At 56.7% G+C, this 21,513-nt stretch overlaps 1 protein-coding gene across 2 annotated transcripts in view; it reads right to left on the reverse strand.

Moving 5' to 3' along the window:
• The window catches only part of SGSM1 (small G protein signaling modulator 1), a 44,112-nt gene that overhangs the window by 9,306 nt on the left and 13,293 nt on the right, over positions 1-21,513 (reverse strand). For both annotated transcript variants that reach the window (XM_060192558.1, XM_060192559.1), the window contains exons 6-20: positions 20,708-20,775; positions 20,455-20,600; positions 20,226-20,357; positions 18,127-18,251; positions 17,068-17,135; positions 15,672-15,835; positions 15,463-15,595; positions 11,935-12,070; positions 11,719-11,783; positions 10,454-10,599; positions 8,817-8,945; positions 6,243-6,425; positions 6,079-6,147; positions 3,142-3,711; positions 491-615 (exon numbers count right to left, since the gene is read on the reverse strand). In XM_060192558.1, coding sequence (XP_060048541.1) covers positions 491-615; positions 3,142-3,711; positions 6,079-6,147; positions 6,243-6,425; positions 8,817-8,945; positions 10,454-10,599; positions 11,719-11,783; positions 11,935-12,070; positions 15,463-15,595; positions 15,672-15,835; positions 17,068-17,135; positions 18,127-18,251; positions 20,226-20,357; positions 20,455-20,600; positions 20,708-20,775 — 2,259 coding nt within the window. The remainder of the gene's footprint in view (positions 1-490; positions 616-3,141; positions 3,712-6,078; positions 6,148-6,242; positions 6,426-8,816; positions 8,946-10,453; positions 10,600-11,718; positions 11,784-11,934; positions 12,071-15,462; positions 15,596-15,671; positions 15,836-17,067; positions 17,136-18,126; positions 18,252-20,225; positions 20,358-20,454; positions 20,601-20,707; positions 20,776-21,513) is intronic.

A 21,513-nucleotide genomic window follows, 5' to 3' on the forward strand; every position in this document is an offset into this window, starting at 1 on the left:
TCTGGGGTCTCCTCCAAGTTCCTCTCTCCAGCCCTACTCGCCTCTCCCAGGGCACCTGCCTCTCCAGCCTGGCGGAGGGGAGTGGGAGTCTGTAGCAAGGGTGCACAGCCAGGCCCTGGGGTCCTTGAGCAGGTGAGGCCACAGTCCCCATCCACCCCTTAGTCATGCAACTTTTACTGCAGCCTCAGCGCACCACACAACTCTCCACGCCATCGCGTGAGAAAGGGGCTGTCAGCAAGGCCCTCCTCACTCAAAGGTGAGCGGACGGAGACAGACAGATGCGACACGCACAAAACCGCACACCCAAGAATGGGCAGCAGGGCCCAGCTCGGCAGCCCCGCCCCAGGGTAGGTCCCCCCGAAGTCCCGCCCCCTCCCGTTGGCCCCACCCACGCCAATCCCCTTGGTAGCCGGGCCCCGCCCACCGCGACAGCCCCGCCCCTCTAGGCCCCGCCCCTCACGGTAGGCCCCGCCCCCGCCTCGCCGGCCACCTGCACATGACGTTCCGCAGCTTCTCCAGGTTGGCGGGCGTGAAGTACCAGTAGTTACGGTCGCAGCGCTGCACGTCCTTCTCGATGCGGTGCAGGTTCACCGTGTACAGGTCCAGCAGCTCGGGCTGGGGCCGAGAGGGGAGAGACGGGCAGCTGCAGGGTGCCGGACCCCGAGGCCCGGGCCCCAGGCCGCCTGGGCGCTCCCTGCTCTGCCCTTCCGCATGTCAGCTGTGGGGTCTGCAGAGGGCACACGGGGAGCCTCCCTCTGTCCGCTGATGGCCTTGAACTGGGACTTTGGGGGCAGGACAGCAAAGTCTGATGTGTGTCAGATACTAGACCCTTGTCTAGACCGGGCTGCTGGGCATCCAGGCGGCTACAGAGTGGCCCCCCGGCCCCCGCGGCGCACCACCGTCGCCCCGAGTGCCAGCTCGTTCTTCACTCATTAATGCACAAGCTAAGTCAGGGAGGGAGGCTCAAGGAGCACTAGGAAGGAGAGGTGCTCAGGGACCTACAGTGACGCGCCTACAGGGGATTCGAGCTGCCTGACCCCAGTGTTCCCACTGCCTAGTGGTTGACTGTCATTTTCGATTTCATTTTTTAAATATGCCACATTTTTATTTCATTTCACTTTTTATTTATTCCCTTTTGTTGCCCTTGTTGTTTTATTGTTGTAGTTATTATTGTTGTTGTCGTTGTTGGATAGGACAGAGAGAAATGGAGAGAGGAGGGGAAGACAGAGAGGAGGAGAGAAAGATAGACACCTGCAGACCTGCTTCACCGCCTGGGAAGCGACTCCCCTGCAGGTGGGAGCCAGGGTTCGAACCGGGATCCTTATGCCGGTCCTTGTGCTTTGCGCCACCTGCGCTTAACCCGCTGTGCTACAGCCCGACTCCCCTCATTTCACTTTTTAAAATAATATTCATTTATTCCCTTTTGTTGCCCTTGTTGTTTTATTGATGTTGTTATTGATGTCGTCGTTGTTGGATAGGACAAAGAGAAATGGAGAGAGGAGGGGAAGACAGAGGGGGAGAGAAAGTCAGACACCTGCAGACCTGCTTCGCCGCCTGTGAAGCGACTCCCCTGCAGGTGGGGAGATGGGGGCTCAAACCGGGATCCTTACAGTCTTTGCGCTTTGCGCCACGTGCGCTTAACCCACTGCACTACCACCCGACCGACTCCCTTCATTTTATTTTAAAAGTTTTAAATTTTTTATATTTGTTTATTTTCCCTTTTGTTGCCCTTTTTATTGCTGTAGTTATTATTGTTATTAATGTCGTTATTGGATAGGGCAGAGAGAAATGCAGAGAGGAGGGGAAGCCAGAGAGGGGGAGAGAAAGACAGACACCTGCAGACCTGCTTCACAGTCCGTGAAGTGAACCCCCTGCAGGTGGGGACCTTCCTTTTATTTTTAATGATCCTTTATGTTTATTTTCTCTATAGGGCAGGGAGTAATTGAGAGGGGAGAAGAGACAGAGGGGGAGAGAAACAGAGACACCTGCAGCCCTGCTTCACCGCTCATGAAGCTTCTCCCCTGCAGGTGGGGAGTGGGGACGGGAACCTGGGTCCTTGCGCATGGTAAGAAGAGAGAATGATTAAAGCACCACTGAGCTCTGGCATATGGTTTAAGCCAGGATTTGAACCTGCTGCCTCTAGGACCTCAGGCATGGAAGTTTTATGAGGGCTGGGCAGTGGCACACCAGCTTGAGCACACACAGTACAAAGCGCGAGGACCTGCAGGAGAATCCTGGCTCTGTTTCAAGCCCCAGCCCCCCCTCCCCACTTGCAGGGGGGTCACTTCACAAGCAGTGAAGCAGGTCTGCAGGTGTCTCTCTGTCTTCCTCTCCCTCTTCTCCCTCAATTTCTCTCTGTCCTGTCAAAAAAAAAAAAAAAAGGCCACAGGAGCAGTGGATTCATAGTGCAGACACCAAGCAATAACCCTGGAGGCAAAAAAAAAAAGTTCTATGTGTTACCACCACATATCTCCACACCTGTGTTTTTTTCCTTTTCTTTTCTTTTCTTCCTTTCTTCCCTTTTGTTGCCCTTGTTTTGTTGTTGTAGTTATTATTGTTGTTATTGATGTCATCGTTGTTGGGTAGGACAGAGAGAAATGGAGAGAGGAGGGAAAGACAGAGAGGGGGAGAGAAAGACAGACACCTGCAGACCTGCTTCACCGCCTGTGAAGCGACTCCCCTGCAGGTGGGGAGCCGGGGCTCGAACTGGGATCCTCACGCCGGTCCCTGCACTTTGCGCCACGTGCGCTTAACCCGCTGTGCTACCACCCGACTCCCTTGGTTTTATTTTCTTAAGATCTTTGTATCTGTGCTGGGTGAGGAACACCATAGCACTGCCGAGCTCTGGTATAGGACAGTGCCAGTGATTGAACCTGGGCCCCTGGCTAAGCATCCTGTGTTTGCTGCCCTCCCAGTGGGTTCCTTCATGAACTCCTCGTGGTGGAGAGAACGCAGTGACCCAGGAGTCTCTCTGGATAACCGAGCTCCCCAACTCTGTGCCCCAGCTGTCGGGTGAGAAAACTGGGGGGGGCACAGACACACACTCGGGGTGCAGCTAGGCCCTGGTGCTGTCCCAGTATAAGCAGCGCTGAACTTGTGAGGTGTGACAGGGAAAGAGGCGGAGGGGAGAGGGGGGCTTACGGAGTAGGTGACGCCGCTGGACGACACCGGAGAGACCTCGTTATTGGCACCGGCTGTCACGGCCAGAGACGCCAGCGCGGGGAAGAGGCTCTCCATCTCGGGCTCCTCCGACAGGTTGCCCTCACTGCCCCCGGGGCTGTGCTTGTCCGTTTGGCCGCCCCCCCAGACCTCCTTGTCGGGCAGGGGCGCCACATCCAGGCTGCCCGAGATGGACATGAACTCATCCATGCTCTCGGTGGCCAGCAGGTCGCTCTCCAGGCTGTCCTGCACAGCCAGCTCCTGGCGGGCGATCTCGTCCCGGGACGTGGTGGCCTCGCTGCTCTGGCCGTCGTCCACGCTGCCGTCCTCCGCCCGGGCCACTGGGGCGGCGCTCCGCTGGACGTCCAGGACACTGTCCTCTGTGCTCAGGCTGGGCTCCGAGTGCTCTGAGAGGCCAGAGGAGAAGTTGTGGGAGGACGGGTGGCCGGAGTCCGGGGAGCAGGTACCGTTCACCAGGGTGCCGCTGGGGAGCTTGGGCAGCTTCTCCTCCAGCCTGCCCTCCGCCTCCACTTCATCCACGGACTCAAACACCTGAACACACAGACAGGGGCCGGGGTGAGGGCACTGGGAAAATGCAAGCAGTGGGATACCATACAGCCAGGAAAAAGGAAACGGCAGAACAAAATGTAACCTTTCCATATGGGGAAAGTTAAAAAGTGACTTACACCCCTGGAAATACATAGACTAATCTGTTTTCAAAAGACAAAGAAGCAGGTGACAGCGGAAGGAGTAAGAGGGAGCTGAAGCGGGAGGAAGGGAATCACTTTCATCTCACTGCGTATAATTTAAATAGAAAAAGTGGTCAAGGGGCCAGGTGGTGGCACACCTGGCTGAGCTCACATGTTGCAATGTGCAAGGACCAGTGTTCAAGCCCCCAGTCCCCACCTGCAGGGGAAAGCTTCCGGAGTGGTGAAGTAGGTCGGCAGGTATCTCTCTTCTCTATCTCCCCCTTCCCTCTCAATATTTGGCTATCTCTATCCAATAAATAATTTTAAAAATGGAAAGAATATGTCATATTCCAAGGTTGCTTGAAATGCTTCTCTACACCAACTTATCTGTCACCAATTTGACTATTAGTTTAAGGATGTCCTCCCCTTTTGTTGCCCTTGTTGTTTATCATTGTTATTATTGTTGTTGTTGCCATTGTTGATGGATAGGACAGAAAGAAATCAAGAGAAAGAGGAAGACAGAGAGGGGGAGAGAAAGACACCTGCAGACCTGCTTCACTACCTGTGAAGCAACTCCCCTGCAGGTGGGGAGCTGGGGGCTCAAACCGGGATCCTTACGCAGGTCCTTGCACTTTGCGCCACGTGCGCTTAACCCACTGTGCCACCTCCCGACTCCCAGGTTTTTTTTTTTTCTGTTAGAGGGATATATGTATATATATCCACCCAACTCAAAGTCAAACGAGGAAGCTAGGCACATTCAGAGAAATACAGCCTCTTTCCGCAGCCTCCCTCCCAACTTGCGCAGGCATTTAGTTTTGGTTAGAGTGCTTTATCCTGCCATGGCTTTGTTTTCTTTTAAAGTCAATTAGAAATTATTATCTTTGTGGTCCAGGAGGTGGTGCAATGGACAAATCATTGGACTCTCAAGCATGAGGTCCCGAGTTCAATACCCAGCAGCACATGTGCCAGAGTAATGTCTGGTTCTTTCTGCCTATCTTTCTCATTAATAAATAAAATCTTTAAAAAATTATTATCTTCATTTTTATTGAATAGAGACGGTCAGAAATCGAGAAGAATGGGGAGATAGGGAGAGAGACAGAGAGACACCTGCAGCCCTGCTTCTCCACCTGTGAAGCTTTCCCTCTGCAGGTGAGGACTTTGCACACTGTAACATGTGCACTTAACCAGATGTGCCACCACCCAGCCCCCTGCCAGGGTTTTGTAAGTGGATAAACGGACTGACATGTGCTCACGCCTCCTCTTCTGACACAAGAAGTAACTGAGCATTTTGCCCTTGGCCCTTTCCTTTCTTTCCTGACACGCTCCTGCTCAGTTCTGGCAGACAGGGGTTCTGGGAATCAAACCTGGGTCCTCAGAGGCTCAGGCAGAAGAGTCTTCTGCAGATCCACGATGCTATCTCCCTAGCCCGGCTTTTTTCCCCTCTAATACTTCGTGAGATGAAGCTAGCATTTCTGTTCACTGAAAGCAACGGGCAGTTGAGGAAGAAGATGTGTGATGGGTTTTGGCGGAGGGTGGAAAAGAGTCCGCATTCTGCCTACATGTCTTTGTTCCTGAAGGCACAGGGACGGGCCTGTAGGGAGACACAGCTAACCGGTGATGGCAGCGCCACCTGCAGGCAGGGCCAGTGGGAAACAGAGATGGCTCAAGCCCAGTGCAGTCTACTCTGCAATATCTTATCATTATTATTATTATTTATTTTGCCTCCAGAGTTATCACTGGGTTTCAGTGCCTGCATTATGAATCCACTGCTCCTATGGTCATTTTTTTTTTGATAGGACAGAGAGATTGAGAGAGGAAGGGAAGACAGAGGGGGAGAGAAAGACAGACACCTGCAGACCTGCTTCACTGCCTGTGAAGCGACCCCCCTCCCCCGCAAGTGGAGAGCCAGAGGCTCGAACCCCGATCCTTGTGCGGGTCCTTGTGCTTCGCACTATGTGAGCTTAACTCGCTGCGCCCCTGCCCAGCCCCCTACTATTTTTATTATTTTTTTGACAAGGAGAGTAGGATTTCATCTATCCCTCGGGGGTCAGAGATGGCCAGTGACTTAATTTCTCAGTAGGGAGAGGAGATTCCTGTGCGGTGGCCTTAAAGTCCCAGTTGTTGATGGCAGGACAAAGGGGATAAGCAGCCCCGCCCACACGACAGGCGGGTGGGCGTGGTCTGAGCTGGTGGGCGGGGCTCTCTCGGTGGGCGGGGCCCAGGTGATCACCTGCGTGCTGCTGCTCGAGTCGCTCTGCAGGCGGAGGTTCTGGCGGCCTGAGCTGCAGCTCTGGGAGGACTGAGAGCGGAGGGGGCAGGTGAGAGGCGGTGCCCCGGACCCCATCACGACCCGCCCCGCCCCGCCCCGCCCCGCCCCGCCCCGCCCCACCCCACCTCGTTGCTGACGGTGGAGTCCCGGTGCATCATGCGGTGCAGGTGGCCGTCCAGGCTGGCCCCCGACGAGCACTTGGCCAGCGCCGCCGCGTGGGACTCGCGCTCCCTCTGCCGCACGATGGCCTCGCAGCCCAGCCACTCGGACATGGTCTGTGCGTAGCAGGCGTGCACCTGCTCGTCCACCTGGAGAGCGGGGGAGGCGGGGTCACCGGAGAGGCGCCGCGAGTGGGGGCGGCTGGGAAGGGGAACACTAAGCCAGGCCCCTGAGCCCGGGGAAGCAAGCCCGAGAGCCCTGGAGTCAGCCTCCAACTTCTCGACAACGAGCGGACACACACACACACACACACACACACACACATACACTCACACAGACACACACACACACACATACACTCAAACACACACACATACACTCACACACACACACACAGAGACACACACATACACTCTCACACACACACAGAGACACACACACACCACCCACACACACTCACACACACAGACACACTCACACATACACACACACACACTCACAGACACACACACACTCACACACATACATTCACACACACACACTCACACACATTACTCACACACACACATAGAGACACACACACACCACCCACACACACACAGAGACACACAAACACACAGAGACACACAGACACACACACGCACCACACACACACATACACACACACAGAGAGACACATACACACACACACACCACACACACACACACACCCTGAGAGCCCTGGAGTCAACCTCCGACTTCTCAACAACGGAGTGGACACACACACACACACACACACACACACACACTCACACACAGTGCAGGGTCCCAGCCTAAAAAATCTGCTGGGGGCGCAGGTGGTGGCGCACCTGGTTAAGCGCTCACATCACAGTGCGCAAGGACCCAGGTTCAAGCCCCTGGTCCCCACCTGCAGGGGGAAAGCTTCACGAGTTGGTAAAGCAGGGCTGCAGGTGTCTCTCTGTCTCTCTCTCTCTCTCTCTCTATCGCCCCCTTCTCTCTCAATTTCTGGCTGTCTCTATCTAATAAATAAATAAAGATAATAATTAAAAAAAAAAAAGTCTGCTCGGGCTGGAGCTGCCTGATATCGGGAATGCTAATAGTCCCAAGAAAATTTTGACAAAGATGTCAAAGCGATTCAGTGGGAGAGGGCTTTGTTTGTTTGTTTTTCAATAACCAGCTGGGCATTAAAGGCACAGAGGAGCCTTGCCCTGAAAGGCAGCCCACACCCAGGGCTGGGCACTAGCTCAGCCTAGCAGAGCACCATCTTATGGAGAGATCTGAGACCCCAGAGGTTACAGTTCAGCTCCCTCCACCAACTCACGCCTGAGCTGAGAAGCACTCTCATTCCACCTCTCTCTCTCACATACTTAAAAAGAGGCTGTGGTGCACCCTGTTGAGTGCACACATTGCCATGTGTGAGGGGCCTGGGTTCAAGTCCCCAGTCCCCACCCGTGACGGGGGGAAGTGTCATGAGCAGTGAAGCAGCACTGCAAGTCTCTCTCTCTCTCCCACTCCTCTGTCAATTTCTCTCTGTCCTAATAGTAAAACAAATAAATAGAAGACAAATCAGGGCTGGGGAGATAGCATAATAATTATGCAATGAGACTTTCATGCCTGAGACACAAAAGGTCCCAGGTTCAATGCCCAGCACTACCATAAGCTGGAGCTGAGTATTGCTCGGGTAAAGTGAATATACAGATAAATAAAAATGAGAATACATACTGTCTACAAAAAGGAATGCAAAAAGAATCACGGACTTGAATGTCAAACTGCCAAACTTTTGGAGAAAAAATAGAAAACCTTCAGGATCTAAGGTGAGGCAGAAGATTGCTAGCAGATGTCAAAAGCACAGCCCTTAAAAAAAAAAACTGATAAATTAACCCTCATGACAACGGTTTTTGGTGGGGGTAGAGAGCATAATGGTTGTGCAAAGAGATTCTCATGTCTGAGAATCTAAAGTCCCAGGTTCAACTCCCTGCACTGCCAGAAACCAGAGCTGAGCAGTGCTCTGGGAAAAACAAACAAACAAACACGGTTTTGGAAAAGCAGCCTGGGAAGCAGCACAGCCGGCAGAGTGCAGGATTTGCAAGCCTGAGGCTCCCAGTTCCGTCCGCAGGGACCACCTGTGCTCAACTGCTGCTCTGACCTTGAGGTCCTCTGGGAAACGCCAGCGAAAGCCACATGTCATGTCCACACTCATCTAAGTGGCAAAGATGGCCGGTACTAAACCCTGGTGAGCCTGCAGGGGCGGGGGGCCCGGTTCAGGGGGTGCCAGTGTGGAACCAGGTGAGGGGCGTGTGAATTCTGCACCACTTCTCACAGCAGCCTGCAGACCGGCATGTCTGAAATTTATCTGGAAAATGACCCGTGTCGCTTTGCGCCCTGATTCCTGCTGCCGGAGCTGCCTGGAAGCCTCTGGGCTCCCCCGGCCCCCACTTTCCTGCCCCGTCTCTCCCGGCAAAGGAGCAGAGTCCCCCAGGCCGCGTGAGACTCGGTCCTTTTTGACGCCCGAGACCACCCCGCCTGCAGCGGGCACCCACCTCCTTGCGCTCGGCATCCGACATCCCGAACTCGTAATGGCCCAGCAGAAAGGGCCACACGGCCTTGCGCAGCTCGGGCTGGACACCCCCATAGTAGATGAGACGCAGCAGCTCCTGCTCCTCATAGCTCTGCAGCAAGACGGGGGGGGGGGGAGGGTCTGGTCAGCAGAAAGCCGGGGCTGCGTCTCCTCTCTGCTCATCGCTGGTCCTCGGGGAGCATGGAGTACACAACAGAGCCTCACGGACCCGGATGCCCATCCTGACCTCCTGACCTCACGGGTCAGCAGGACCCTGGGGACTCCCCCCCAAACACATGCACACACGCTCCTGGAAAGGAGGGGGGACGGTGCACCCCTGGGGGAACTCCAGGAGGACTGAAAGCAGCAGCACATGCAGCTACAAGAGCTGTACGATGCATGTCACTGATGGACACAACACAACACGACATGACCACACGCAGGAACGCCCAGGTCTGACGCCCGGCACCAGTACTGAAACCGAGTGGGACTCTGGACAAACTACAGGAAGGTCCGAGCAGGCTGGGGTGACTGCCTGCTGGGAGGAGGCTCTCGTAATGCATGACTCTGGCTACTGAATTTCCAGTTGACTTTGGGCACGCTGCTTCCTTGCATGGCTAAAGTCCCTGGCCCCAACCTGCAGGGAGAAGGCTTCTTGTGTGGTGAAGCAGCGCTCCACGTGTCTTTCTGTTTCCTTCCCTCTCTCTATCTCCCCCACCTCTCTCAATTTCTCTCTGTCTCTGTCCAGTAACAGACAAATAAAAAGATGGAGAAAAAAAAGAGAAGAAAATCATCATGCAGCCAGGCGGCGGCAAAGCCAGCTGAGCACACGCTGATTGTGCAAGGACCCAGGTTACAGCCCTGCTCCCCAGCCGCAGGGGGACGGCCTCACCAGCTTTCTCCCTCTCTGGCCGCCCCTCTCAATTTCTCTCTGTCCTATCCAATAAAATAGAAGGAAAAAAAAAATCCAAGGAGAAAAATGGTGTCCGGGAGCAGTGGCTTTGTAGTGCCACCACTGGGCCCCAAAGATAACCCCGGAAGCAATATAACAAAAGGAGAAAGGAAAGTGTCATGAAGCATATTATTGGACACCAAGCCTTCCCAGCTGGCTCCGCGCGCCGCGCGCACTAAGAGCCTGCCGGCCGCAGGGGCGTGTTCAGTAGCCGTCTGGGGGCTGAGGAGCAGCTTCTGTCTGCTTTCACTTTAGGCAAAACCTCTGCAGTCAGAATTTATCATGATGGCCCCCACCCTGGGACCACATTGGGAGACAGAGAGAGAGACAGAGAGAGAGAGAGAGAGAGAGGAAGGTGCCAGTAACCCTGGAAGGCATCTTTACTTCACATTCCAAAATGAAAAGCCTGTTTCCCATCTCAGCACACATCTGAGAGGAAAGTAATGAATGCTCCACAGAGAAACCACATCCTCATGGCCCGCAGCCCGCTGCTAGACTCCATTTCCCAGCCTCTCTTGCAGTTCCCTTGGACCATGTGACTGGGTTCTAGCCAATAGGGTGTGAGAATAAGTGATAAAAACCACCGGTGAGCTGTCGCGGCCAGGTGGGGGGTCACGTCCTCGCGGGAGCAGGCCGCTGTGTGGGGCTGGGGGTGCGGCCTCTCCTACCGTGCTGTCCTGCAGGTACAGCTCCCAGATCCCGGCCGTCAGTCCGTGTCCCGCGTCGCAGGGCAGGTCCGGGGACACGATCATGTGGTTCACCAGGGCAGACAGATGCGTCCTCACGGTGGACAGGTGTCTGCAGTAGGCCAGCCCTGGCCGGAGAAGGGGGATTTGTCAGCGCCTGGGTGAGCCCCCTTTGCAGATCAGGAAGGTGAGGCTGGGGGCGGGGATGTCTCGCACTGGTGGCCCTGGGACCCTGGGAAAGTCCTGGCGCCTTTCCTAGCCTCTGTCAGGGTGAGGCCACCTCCTCTGCCGGGGCCAGGAGGGGCAGGTGGGGAGGGGGTGCAGGGACACCTCTGGACTCCCCAAGGCATTACTTGCTGAAAAGTGTGTGTGTGTGTGTGTGTGTGTGTGTGTGTGTGGTCTGAACTCATGCTGCCTGGCTCCTGGCCATCCTCAGGATGAACCTCATCATTCAAGACCTGTCTTGATCTCTGCCTCTCCCTCCAGGAAGCCTTCCAGTCTGGGTCCCAGAAATACTTGAGCAATTCTCGCTAAATGCCATGCTCCAAAGGAGGCAGCAGGATGGGGGGGGGGGGGCGACAGGCCCAACTTGCCCCTGCTGCTGCCTCAGCCACCAGGGGATGGGGGGGCACCTGCTAGACCCCAGCCTAGAGCAGACGCATCAAGCCTTTCCCAGAAGCCCTCGAGCAGATACAGCAAGCCTTTCCCAGAAGCCCTGAGTGCAGGTGCCTGGGCTTTGTCTCCTCAATTTAGGCTGAGAGGCCACAAGGAGGAACCAACTCAGGCTACATCTAGCAGAGGGGGAAGCAGAGCCTTGCAGGGGGCAGAGATGGTCTGGGTGTGAGTCACAGCCTTGACCTTTCTCAGTCTGAGACTCTGGGAAGGTCCCTTGACCTCTCTGTGCCTCAGTTTCCTCGTGTGATACACGGAAGTCATAGGAGCGCCTGTGCTGTGACTTGATGACTTGGCTCCTGGCCAGGAAGCAGGCCACCTCAAGGTGGGCTTCCCGCTGAGTCCTGAGAACACGCTCCCAAGGTGGGTGCTGGGGACGCCATGGAGTCCCACCCTCTGCTGCCTTCCTCAGGCCCGGGGGAGGGGTGGGGATGGGGACACGAGATGCACAGGCTGCTGCCGCCCTGGGACTGAGAGGACCAGGCCAGTTCCCCCCCCCACGCCCTGCCATCCCTGATGCCACGTGCTCAGGGCACGGTCCCAGGCCCTCAGAGGCGGCCAAGGCCGATACTCACATCCATAGAAGGCTCTGGAAAGAATCTGGTACTTCATGTTGTCACAGAGAAGCTTCAGGGGGGCCCTGTGGGGGTGGGGGAACACAGAGACACCAGTCTCCTGGAGCTCCTGGCCTCTGAGTGGAGGTACTGGCCAGTCCAGGGGTCCTGTGGGAGCTGACAGGTGTGGGGGAGCTCCCAGGAAGCCCCCGCTCCCTCTGCCCAGGGCCCTGTTACCTCTCGTGGCTGCAGCCACTGGCGGGGCCCCCTTCAGCCAAGCCGGCCTGGGAGCAGGTTGAGCAGGACTTCCAGGGGCTTGGCTGCCACAGGGCCTGCAGGCTGCTCACGGGGGCCTCCATCAGGTCCTGGGGGGCTGGGGGAAGGGAGAAGTTCCGCTGAGCATTGGTAGACTGTGTGGGTCAGAGCCCTCCCTGCAGGCCGGCACAGGGCAGGATAAGACCCTCGAGGGCACAGCAGGGATAAGGATGCCAGTCACCACCTGGCCCAAACCGCAGCCCACCTGATGCAGTGAGAGCACCTGGCAGGGGGCAGAGATGATGCCAGTCCTGGAGAGGGAGCAAACGGAGCAGGACCCAGAAACAGAGCCCGCCCCAGAGCACCAGGCCACCATGCTGTCACATGGCTGTCTGCATGGGGTGCCAACGGCAAGAAAGAGGATGCTGCGGGGGGGGGGGGAGGCTGGATGTGCCTAGCCCAGGATTCAGAGCTCAGGGAGAGCCGGGCGTGGTGTGGCGGGGCAGGGCAGGAAGGCAGAGGACGCCGTCCGTGGTGCTGAACCACACTGCTCTTCCACCAGCCTCCCCAGGGCAGTGGCCTGGCCACGCCTTCTCTCCTTGCAAACTGAGCTGGCCCAGACCAGTAAGCCCCTGAGGAATGTTCCATGAGGTCTCTAATTCTGTGTCAATCTTAGGGATCGGTTTTGCCCTGGCTGGGTGAGCTGGTCTCTACCTGCAGATGTCACAGCAGATCCCAGAACCCCCAGGCTGCGGGGAGAGGGCGGGGGGCAAGAGAGGCTAGACAGACAGCATGAGGGTGTTCTTGGGGACCAGCACTCGCATGGCAGCGGGGCCCCGGGGTGGGGGGAGCCCACACACTGCTGCTCCAGGCCTGGGGCAGGGAGGCTGCTGTCCCATCAGACTGGTGCCCACTGGCTGTCCCTGATCACCACCAGCACAGAACGACCCACAGGGACCAGCATCCAGGCCAGGCCCACAGAGAAGGGGCAGTGCTGCCCGGGGGCCGGGGGCAACTCGAGAAAGGATGAAGGTGCTGGTGAGAGAGAGATGGACTAAGGAGCAGTGGTCTACACATCTGGCGGAATACTACTCAGCCGTGACAAAGGAGGAGACCCCACCCTCTGCAGTGGCATAAAAGGAACTGGAGGGGACCGAGTGAAGGGACAGAAACCAGAAGTCTGGCGACCAAGGAGAGTGACCTCATGCACAGGTGGGACTCGGGAGAGAAGGCAGGAAAACAAGGCCTTGCGTGCTGCAGGACCGCAGCCACCACGAGCAGGGGCGGGGCGACAGTGGAGGGAAGACGCGTAGGTGGTGGCGTGTCAGGAGAGGTGTTGCACTGCAGCCCTACGACACACAGCCCAGCAAACCAGCATCAAACCTCAATCAAAAACAGCAACGCTTCGCAGGTGGTGAAGCAGGTCTGCAGGTGTCTGTCTTTCTCTCCCCTCTCTGTCTTCCCCTCCTCTCTCCATTTCTGTCCTAACCAACAATGACATCAATAACAATAACTACTACAACAATAAAAAACAAACAATAAGGGCAACAAAAGGGAAAGTAAGTAAATAAATATAAAAAAATTAAAATATGGGATGATCTCACTCTCAGGCAGAAGTTGAAAAACAAGATCAGAGAGAAAACACAAGTAGAACCTGAACTGGAGTTGACGTATTGCACCAAAGTAAAAGACTCTGGGGTGGGTGGGGAGAATACAGGTCCAAGAAGGATGACAGAGGACCTAGTGGGGGTTGTATTGTTATATGGGAAACTGGGAAATGTTATGCATATACAAACTATTGTATTTACTGTCAACTATAAAACATCAATTCCCCAATAAAGAAATTAAAAAAATTAAACAACAACAACAATTTTTTTTGTCTCTATCTGAAAAAAAAGCAGCTCGGAGCTGTGGGAATAAAAAGCAGACTGCAGGGGGCCAGGAGGTGGTACACTCATCGAGTGTGGAGGTTAGAGAAAAGCCCCAAATATTGAGAACAGCCATTAATCCGAAACCAACTGTTCCTTGTTCCGCGTAAATATTTCCACCTGTGCCCACCCTGTGATAACTATGAAAAGGTGAGATGAGAAATGATCGGGGTCGCAGACTCTCCCCTTGCCACGTATGGGAGGAGCCCCCAGGGACACGGTCCTGGAGGGCAGCCCCGGGTGCCTGGCCTGCTCTGATCAGCCAGTGCTCGTACGGACTACGTGCCCTGGGCACCATGGACAACTCCAGGAGGCTGCCCGGTCCCAGAGCCCAGGTCATGGCCACCCCACGCCACCCCGCCCACTGCAGCACCTGTCATTAGCTGAGTATCTAGCGGCTATTTTCTTTCTTTCTTTCTTTCTTTCTTTCTCTCCTTTCTTTCTTTCTTTCTTTCTTTCTTTCTTTCTTTCTTTCTTTCTTTCTTTCTTTTCTTTTTAGAGCCCTTCTCAGCTCTGGCTTATGGTGGTTCAGAGGGGACTGAACCCAGGACTCTGAAGTCTCAGTCATGAGAGTCTGTTTGTATAACCTTTATGCTACCTAACCTCTGCCCAAGTGGCTATTTTCTGATTTGATATATATTGACTGCTTCACAGAGACAGAGAGAAATTAAGAGAGGAGGGAGGAGATACAGAGGGAGAGAGACGGAGAAACACCTGCAGCCTGGCTTCACCACTCGTGAAGCTTCTCCCACAGGTGGGGAGCTGGGGCTTGAACCTGGATCCTTATGCATGTTGATATAGGCACTCAACCAGTGGCACCACCACACGGCCCCCTACAAATAAAGATATCTTAAAAGTTTATTTTATTTGTGTCACTTGAGAGCGAGAGAAGCCGGAATCCCTCTGGGGTACACACAGCGCTGGGGATAGAACTGGCAACCTCTGGCATGCAAGTCCTGCACTCCTCCAGCTGAACTGTCTCACCTGCTACAGATAGAGATTCCTTTTCCTTCCTTCCTTTTTTTTTTTAATGCCTCCAGGGTTATTTCTGGTGCTCGGTGCTGGCACTATGAATCCACTGTTCCTGGAGGCCTTTTTTTTTTTTTTCCTCTTTCCATTTTATTGACTAGGACCAAGACAAATTAAGATTGGAGGGGGAGATAGAGAGGGAGAGAGAAAGAAAGATACCTGCAGACCTGCTAACCCGATTGTGAAGCGTCCCCCCTGCTGGTGGGGAGTCAGGGCTCAAACCCAGATCCTCGCGTGGGTCCTGGCCCTTAGTACTATGCGTGCTTGATCCTGTAGCCCCAGTCCCCCCCGAGAGACTGTTTTCTGTTTTATTAGACAGGACAAAGAGAGGGAGAGAGAGAGAGAGAGAGAGAGAGAGAGAGAGGCACTTGCAGCCCTGTTCCCCTGCTCATGACGCCCCTGCAGGTGCGGACCTGGGGCTCAAACCCAGGTCCTCACAGGTGGTAACGTGTGCTCTCAGCCAGTGTCGAGTGGCTATTTTCTGACTTGGGGAGACTGAGGCTGGCGACGCACCCCTCCCCAGCTCCAGCAGCCCCGGCTCAGGGCCACTCACCGAACTCAGACTGCATGCCGGGGTAGAGGATCCGGAACACGAAGTCGGTGGCCTCCTCGTCCTCCTTGTCCGAGGAAGTGGGCTCGGAGGAGGCCTGGGGGCTCCGCTTACGCAGCCTGGGGAACACTTTGCCCTGGAAGAGGAGGTCCTGACTCTCGGTCCCGCCACCTGCCCCCACCCCACCCCCTGCCCTGCCTGTGGTCACTCACCTTGCCCCGCTGGGACCAGAGGGGCGGGTCCAGCTGGCCGTGGGGCAGCAGCCCGTTCTCCAGGCACGAGAGGAACTGCAGCAGGTGCCCACCCTTGGGGAAACGCAGCGGCGGCCTCTGGATGCCGTCCTGACTCACCAGCACCACCGTGCCGCCGCTGTCCACTGGCCGTGCCAACGGCGGAGACCAGAAGGCAGTCACCAGGGGTTGGGGGAAGGGGGCCGCCCAAAACACACCCCCCGCCAGGGACGCTGAACCAAAGCCAGGGGCTTGCCTGGAGGAGGTGACCTGCCCTGAGCCCCTCTCACTCACTCACCAAAGTTTCTCAGGGGAAGCACGGGACAAAGTCTTCAGTGTGGGCACCAGAGAGGCAGAGTCTCCTTCCTTACACCCTCCCCACCTCCTGGAACCTTCTAGAATCTCCCTGGCCTATTTTGTTTGGAGGTTGTGAGGCAGGCCCCCTTCTGACAGCGATGACTATGCAGCCATGGAACATGGGGGCGTGAACGTGGGGCGTGCACGTGGGCGATGCTGTCCGACCAGAGACTCAGCGTCAGGAAGCTGAGGCCCAGAGAGGGCTACTGACTGGCCCAAGGTCACACAGCTTGGGGGGTGGGGATGAGCCTGAGCTCAGGTCTGTCTCACTCAATGAACTCCTCAGGGAGCCAGGGGGGTGGCTCAGCATCACAGAGAAAAAAAACAAATCGTAGCATCTGGGGACACAGCTAGCGGGCAGAACGTCAGACTTGCAGGCCTGAGGACCCTGGTTCAGCTCCTGGCATTGAACTGGCCAGAATGCCCTGGCTTCTCTCTCCTGAGGCCTCATGTGAATCAATCTCTCTCTCTCTCTCTCCCTCGTGTGCCTTAAATAAAATAATCCTTAAGGAAAATTTAAAAAAAAAATGTGAGGACGCAGGGAACTAGCTGAACCTGCAAGAGTGCCAGCCTGCACATCTGAGGTCCCCAAAGCTACAAGTTCAAACCCCGGCACGGCCCGATGCCAGAGCTGAGCCGTACTCTGGGCTCTCTCCCTCCTGCCGTGTTCTCTTTCTCTCTCCCTCTCTCTCTCATAATAAATAAATACAACTTCAGACCCTTACATGTAAATACAATTAAAAGCCAGCTCACTGGGTGTGGTGGGGAGCCCAGGCCCCCAGCTTCTGACAGCGGACCCCCTCACGTGCCCCGCTGTACCCCCTTTGAGCTCCCTCAGGAGATGGCAAGCTGAAGGGCCCAGACCTCCAGGGTGAGACTCTGGAAGCTGTAGACGGGGCCCTGTGCAGACTCGGCTGCTCCTCCCTCAGGCAGGCCTGCTGTCTCAACCTCCATTTCAGGTGGGGAAACTGAGGCCCAGAGCGGTGAAGGCCCCATGTGTGGTGGCCTAGGAGGCCCCTACCTTGCTGGTGGCAGTGCAGGTACACAATCTCCTCCAGGCGGATGGTCATGGCGTAGTCCCAGTACACGCTGGAAGGGGAGCACACTCAGCCCCCAGGGACGCCAGCCCCCCTCATCAGGGGCCAGGTGGGGGCACATGGCCACCCCGGGGCCCCTCCACCTGCTCCCTGCCACCCGTGTCCCAGTGTTCCCTGAACCTTGTGTGCCCTTCTTCCGGTCCCAGAACCCAGCTTCACAAGGAAGCCCGCCTCCACCCCGCCGTGTAGCCAAGGCCACCGTCACCCAGCCACCACCTGGCCAACTGGCCGGGGTGTGGCCAGCCTGCACCCTGCAGCTCTGGACACTGTGATTGGCTCAGGCATGGCCCCGGGCCCTGAGAGCAACCGATCAGAGTCAACGACTGGCTTCAGAGAGGCAGTCCTTTCTCGGCAGGGAGACCGCTCAGTGCAAGAGCACAGGACTTGCAGGCCCAGGCCCCAGAGGCTGCACGTTCAGTGCCTGGCATCACCTATGGCAGAACTGAGCAGTGCTCTGGTCTCTCTTGTCAATGATACATCTCGGGATGTAAAAGAAAGGTGCCCCTTTCGACAAAATAGAGAAAAATTGGCCACCAAGAGCAGTGGCTTCGTAGTGCAGGCACTGAGCCCCAGTGAGAACCCTGGAGGCAAAACAATAAAAGGTGCCCCTCTCACTGGGCAGGAAGCAGAGCCGAGAGGCCATTTCCTCTCTGGAAAAGCGGAAAGGGGGTGGCCCCAGGCCCCCATGTTTCCTAGTGGGACTGCAACGCTGTTGTGGGGTAACCCAGGAGAGGCAGCCCTGGGCCAGGTGCCGGCCACTAGTACGCCCCCTTCTGCTCTTGGGGGCCCCTGCAGGCCTGAGTTTGCTGCCAGCCCCGGGCTGACACGCCCTTATTAAGCTCTGTCTCCCTGCGTGGGGCTGAGTCTCAGTCTGCCAGGCCTTGAGCCCATATCCTCTGCCCTCCCCCCCCCCGGCCCAGAAGAAGCCCCCCACCTGCCCGTCAAGAGGAGGGGAGGGTCCAGGACCAGGACCCGCAGCCTACCTCTTCTCATAGTCCAGGTCCCCCACGCAGCCGTTCATCAGCTGGTTTGGCGTCCACTTGAGGGTCATGACATCGGCCGTCTGGTGCAGCGACAGGTACCCGGGCACCGCCTCCATGTCATCTCTCTGCACACAGGCCGGGGCTCAGCACCGCAGCCCAGTGGGGACACCCCCCAGCTCCCTCCGGGAAGGAAAGGGTTCGAGGACACAGCCATCAGGAAGACCCTGCACCTGGTCCCCCAAGCAGAGGTCGGCAAACTGCCTTGAGGGGCCAGAGTGGCCCTCCTGGGCTTGGGGAGTCCTGGCCACTTCACCCGGCTGTGCCCAGGAAAAGGTCAAGTATGAAATCATGGGGGGGTGCTCCCCACAGGCTCCAGGCCGCTGGCCTTGACTCTTCTAATTTTTATTTATTTATTCATTCCCTTTTGTTGCCTTTGTTGTTATTATTGATGTCGCTGTTGTTGGATAGGACAGAGAGAAATGGAGAGAGGAGGGGAAGACAGAGGGGGAGAGAAAGACAGACACCTGCAGACCTGCTTCACCGCCTGTGAAGTGACTCCCCTGCAGGTGGGGAGCCGGGGGCTCGAACCAGGATCCTTATGCTGGTCCTTGCGCTTTGCGCCATATGCGCTTAACCCGCTGTGCTACCGCCCGACTCCCTGGCCCTAACTCTGGACGAAACCAATAATGGTGATCGCTGGGAAAATCAGGACATTGGCGGTGGCAGGTCAGCAAAGTGACCCAGAAGACTGGTGTGAGGCAAATCACTTTCCAGTGGTGAGAAAACAGTGCACAGAACATAACAGCACGTCCCATTTCTCCACCGAGTTAAAAAAACAGTGTGTCTTTTACCACTCGTGAAGCCTCCTCCCTGCAGGTGGGGACCAGGGCCTGAACCTGGGTCCTAGTGCAGGGTAACTTGTACGCTTGGCCAGTTGCACCACCTTCTGACCCCCTTAAAATGGAGTGTCTTAAACTCCCGTCTTCTCAGGCTGGGGTGACTGGGTGAGGGAGGCTGTCAGCACTGTGACCAGAGGCCCTGAGGGAGAAGTGACTTGCTCAGGAGTCAGCCAGCTGTGATCATGGAGCGAGAAGCCAGCAGCTGTCCCACTGTCCCCACCTTGCTGGGCCCAGTCACCGTCAGAACCCTGCCGGTCACAGAACAGGACAGCAAAGGAGAGAGCCTGACAGCAGGGGTTGCCTCTGCCTCATCAGCGGCCTGCCTGGGGCCCAGGCTGGGACGTCAAGAGTGGCAGGGGAGGGGTCGGACTCTGGCACTGCCAGCCAGGACGCCACACCCTCTGCCCGCACCCCGCTGCTGTGAGTGAGTGGATGCTGTCACCCAGCTTGGCGTGGTGCCCGACACACTGGAGGCTCACTGTGCTTCTCAGTCTGCTCGGGAGTGAGCGAGAACAAGAGAAGAAGGATGAGGAGACAGACGGGAGGGAGAGAACGGCTGGAAGATGAGTGCCAGAAGAGAGGATGGATTCATGGAATGATGGGTGGATAGAGAGATGGGCGGGAAGAGGAGGAAGAATCAATAAGAGAGAAGAGAATATATAAAGATGGAAGGGTGAACAGACGGAAGGATGAACGGATGGGGAATAGGTGGATGAACAGGTGGTGGATGGATAGATAAATGGTGATGGATGGATGGATGGATGGATGGATGGATGGATGATGGATTAATAGAATGGCAGATGGGTGGATAAGAGAAAAGAATGAATCAGTAGGAAAAAATACATAAAGATGGAAGAAAGGAGTAATGGACAAATGGATGGATGGATGGATGGATGCATGGATGGATGGATGCATGGATGGATGGAAGGATGGATGGATGGATGGATGGAAGGATGGGTGGACTGGTGGATGGGTGGCTGCCGACAGGGGTGGCTGGGCAGAGGAGTGGCGGGTGTCTGCACAGAAGGAGGTGTGGGTCCTGATCCTGGGAGAGCTGACCAGATGACCAGAGGCACTGACAAGTGAGTGAGTGGTGGGCGTGTGCGTGGCTGGATGGACAGACCACTGTCGTGAGGAGAGAAGCGGCAGAGCACGGAGCAGAGGAACCCCTGCCCCCCCCCCCCCGGCCGCGCGCCATACCGGCTGCACCAGCACGTTGTTCTTGCCGTAGAGCAGGGTGGCCCGCGAGTTCTGGTGCAGCGACTCCACGTAGTCCCGAGCTGAGAGGGACATCCGGTCGTCCATGCTGCCGCTGGAGTGCCGCTTCTGGATCTGGTGGCGGGCGGGGTGGCGGGGTGGGGGTGAGAGGGCCAGCAGGCTGCCCCACGGCCCCGCTTCCCACCCCACCCCTCCCGCAGCCCGCACTCACGCAGAGCGCCGGGCGCTTGGTGGGCGAGTCCTGGCGCAGGTGCGAGCTGTGGATGCGGTGCCTCTGCACCAGCTCGTCGGCAGAGGGGTCGGTCCAGCAGTGGTCGGCCGTCTTCATCCTGGTGTACTCCAGCGCGCACGGCCCCACTGCGGGCACACGGGCTGGGACCGAGCCCCGGGAGAGGAGAGAGCCGGGCCGGGGGAGGGGCAGGAAGGGTGGGGCAGAGGCAGCTGGGAAGGCGGTGCCCACTTACCCAGCAGGGACGCGAGGATGGGGCCGTCCACGGGGTCCATGAGCAGAGCCCCCTTCTCGTAGTATTTGCTGGAAGGAGGGACGGGCACGCAGGTCTGGGCGTGGGCCAGCGGGAGGTGTACCCGCCACCGTGCCCACGTGGCTAGCTAGACTGGCCAGGTCACTGTCCCCTCGGGGCCCTCAGCTGCCCGCTATGCAAACTGAGGGTGATGACAGCACAGCTTGGTGGCCCAGGTATGAGGAGCGGCAGTGGGACTTGTGGCCATGGGGACCCAGGTTCGATCCCTGGCACCAGATATGCTGGAGTGATGCCCTGCTTCTCTCCCTCTTAAAACTAACAGGGTGGGTAGTAGCGCACCGGGTTAAGCAGACATGGTGTGAAGCGCGAGGACAGGCACAAGAAACCCAGTTCGAGCCCCCGGCTCCCCACCTGCAGGGGTGGCTACTTCACAAGCAGTGAGGCAGGTCTGCAGGTGTCTCTCTCTCTCTGTCTTCCCCTCCTCTCTCGATTTCTCTCTGTCCTACCCAGTAACAACAGCAACAGCAGCAACAATGGAAAAAAATTGCCTCAGGGAGCAGTAAATTCATAGTGCAGGAACAAGCCCCAGAGATAACCCTGAAGGCGATAAAAATATATAGTAATGGGGGTTGGGCAGTAGCACAGTAGGTTAAGCGCAGGTGGCGCAAAGCGCAAGGACCTGCGTAAGGATCCCAGTTCGAGCCCCCGGCTCCCCACCTGCAGGGGAGTCGCTTCACAGGTGGTGAAGCAGGTCTGCAGGTATCTCTCTTTCTCTCTCCCTTTCTGTC

Source organism: Erinaceus europaeus, chromosome 6 (genome assembly GCF_950295315.1).
Source record: "Erinaceus europaeus chromosome 6, mEriEur2.1, whole genome shotgun sequence".
Classification (NCBI taxonomy): Eukaryota; Metazoa; Chordata; class Mammalia; order Eulipotyphla; family Erinaceidae; genus Erinaceus; species Erinaceus europaeus.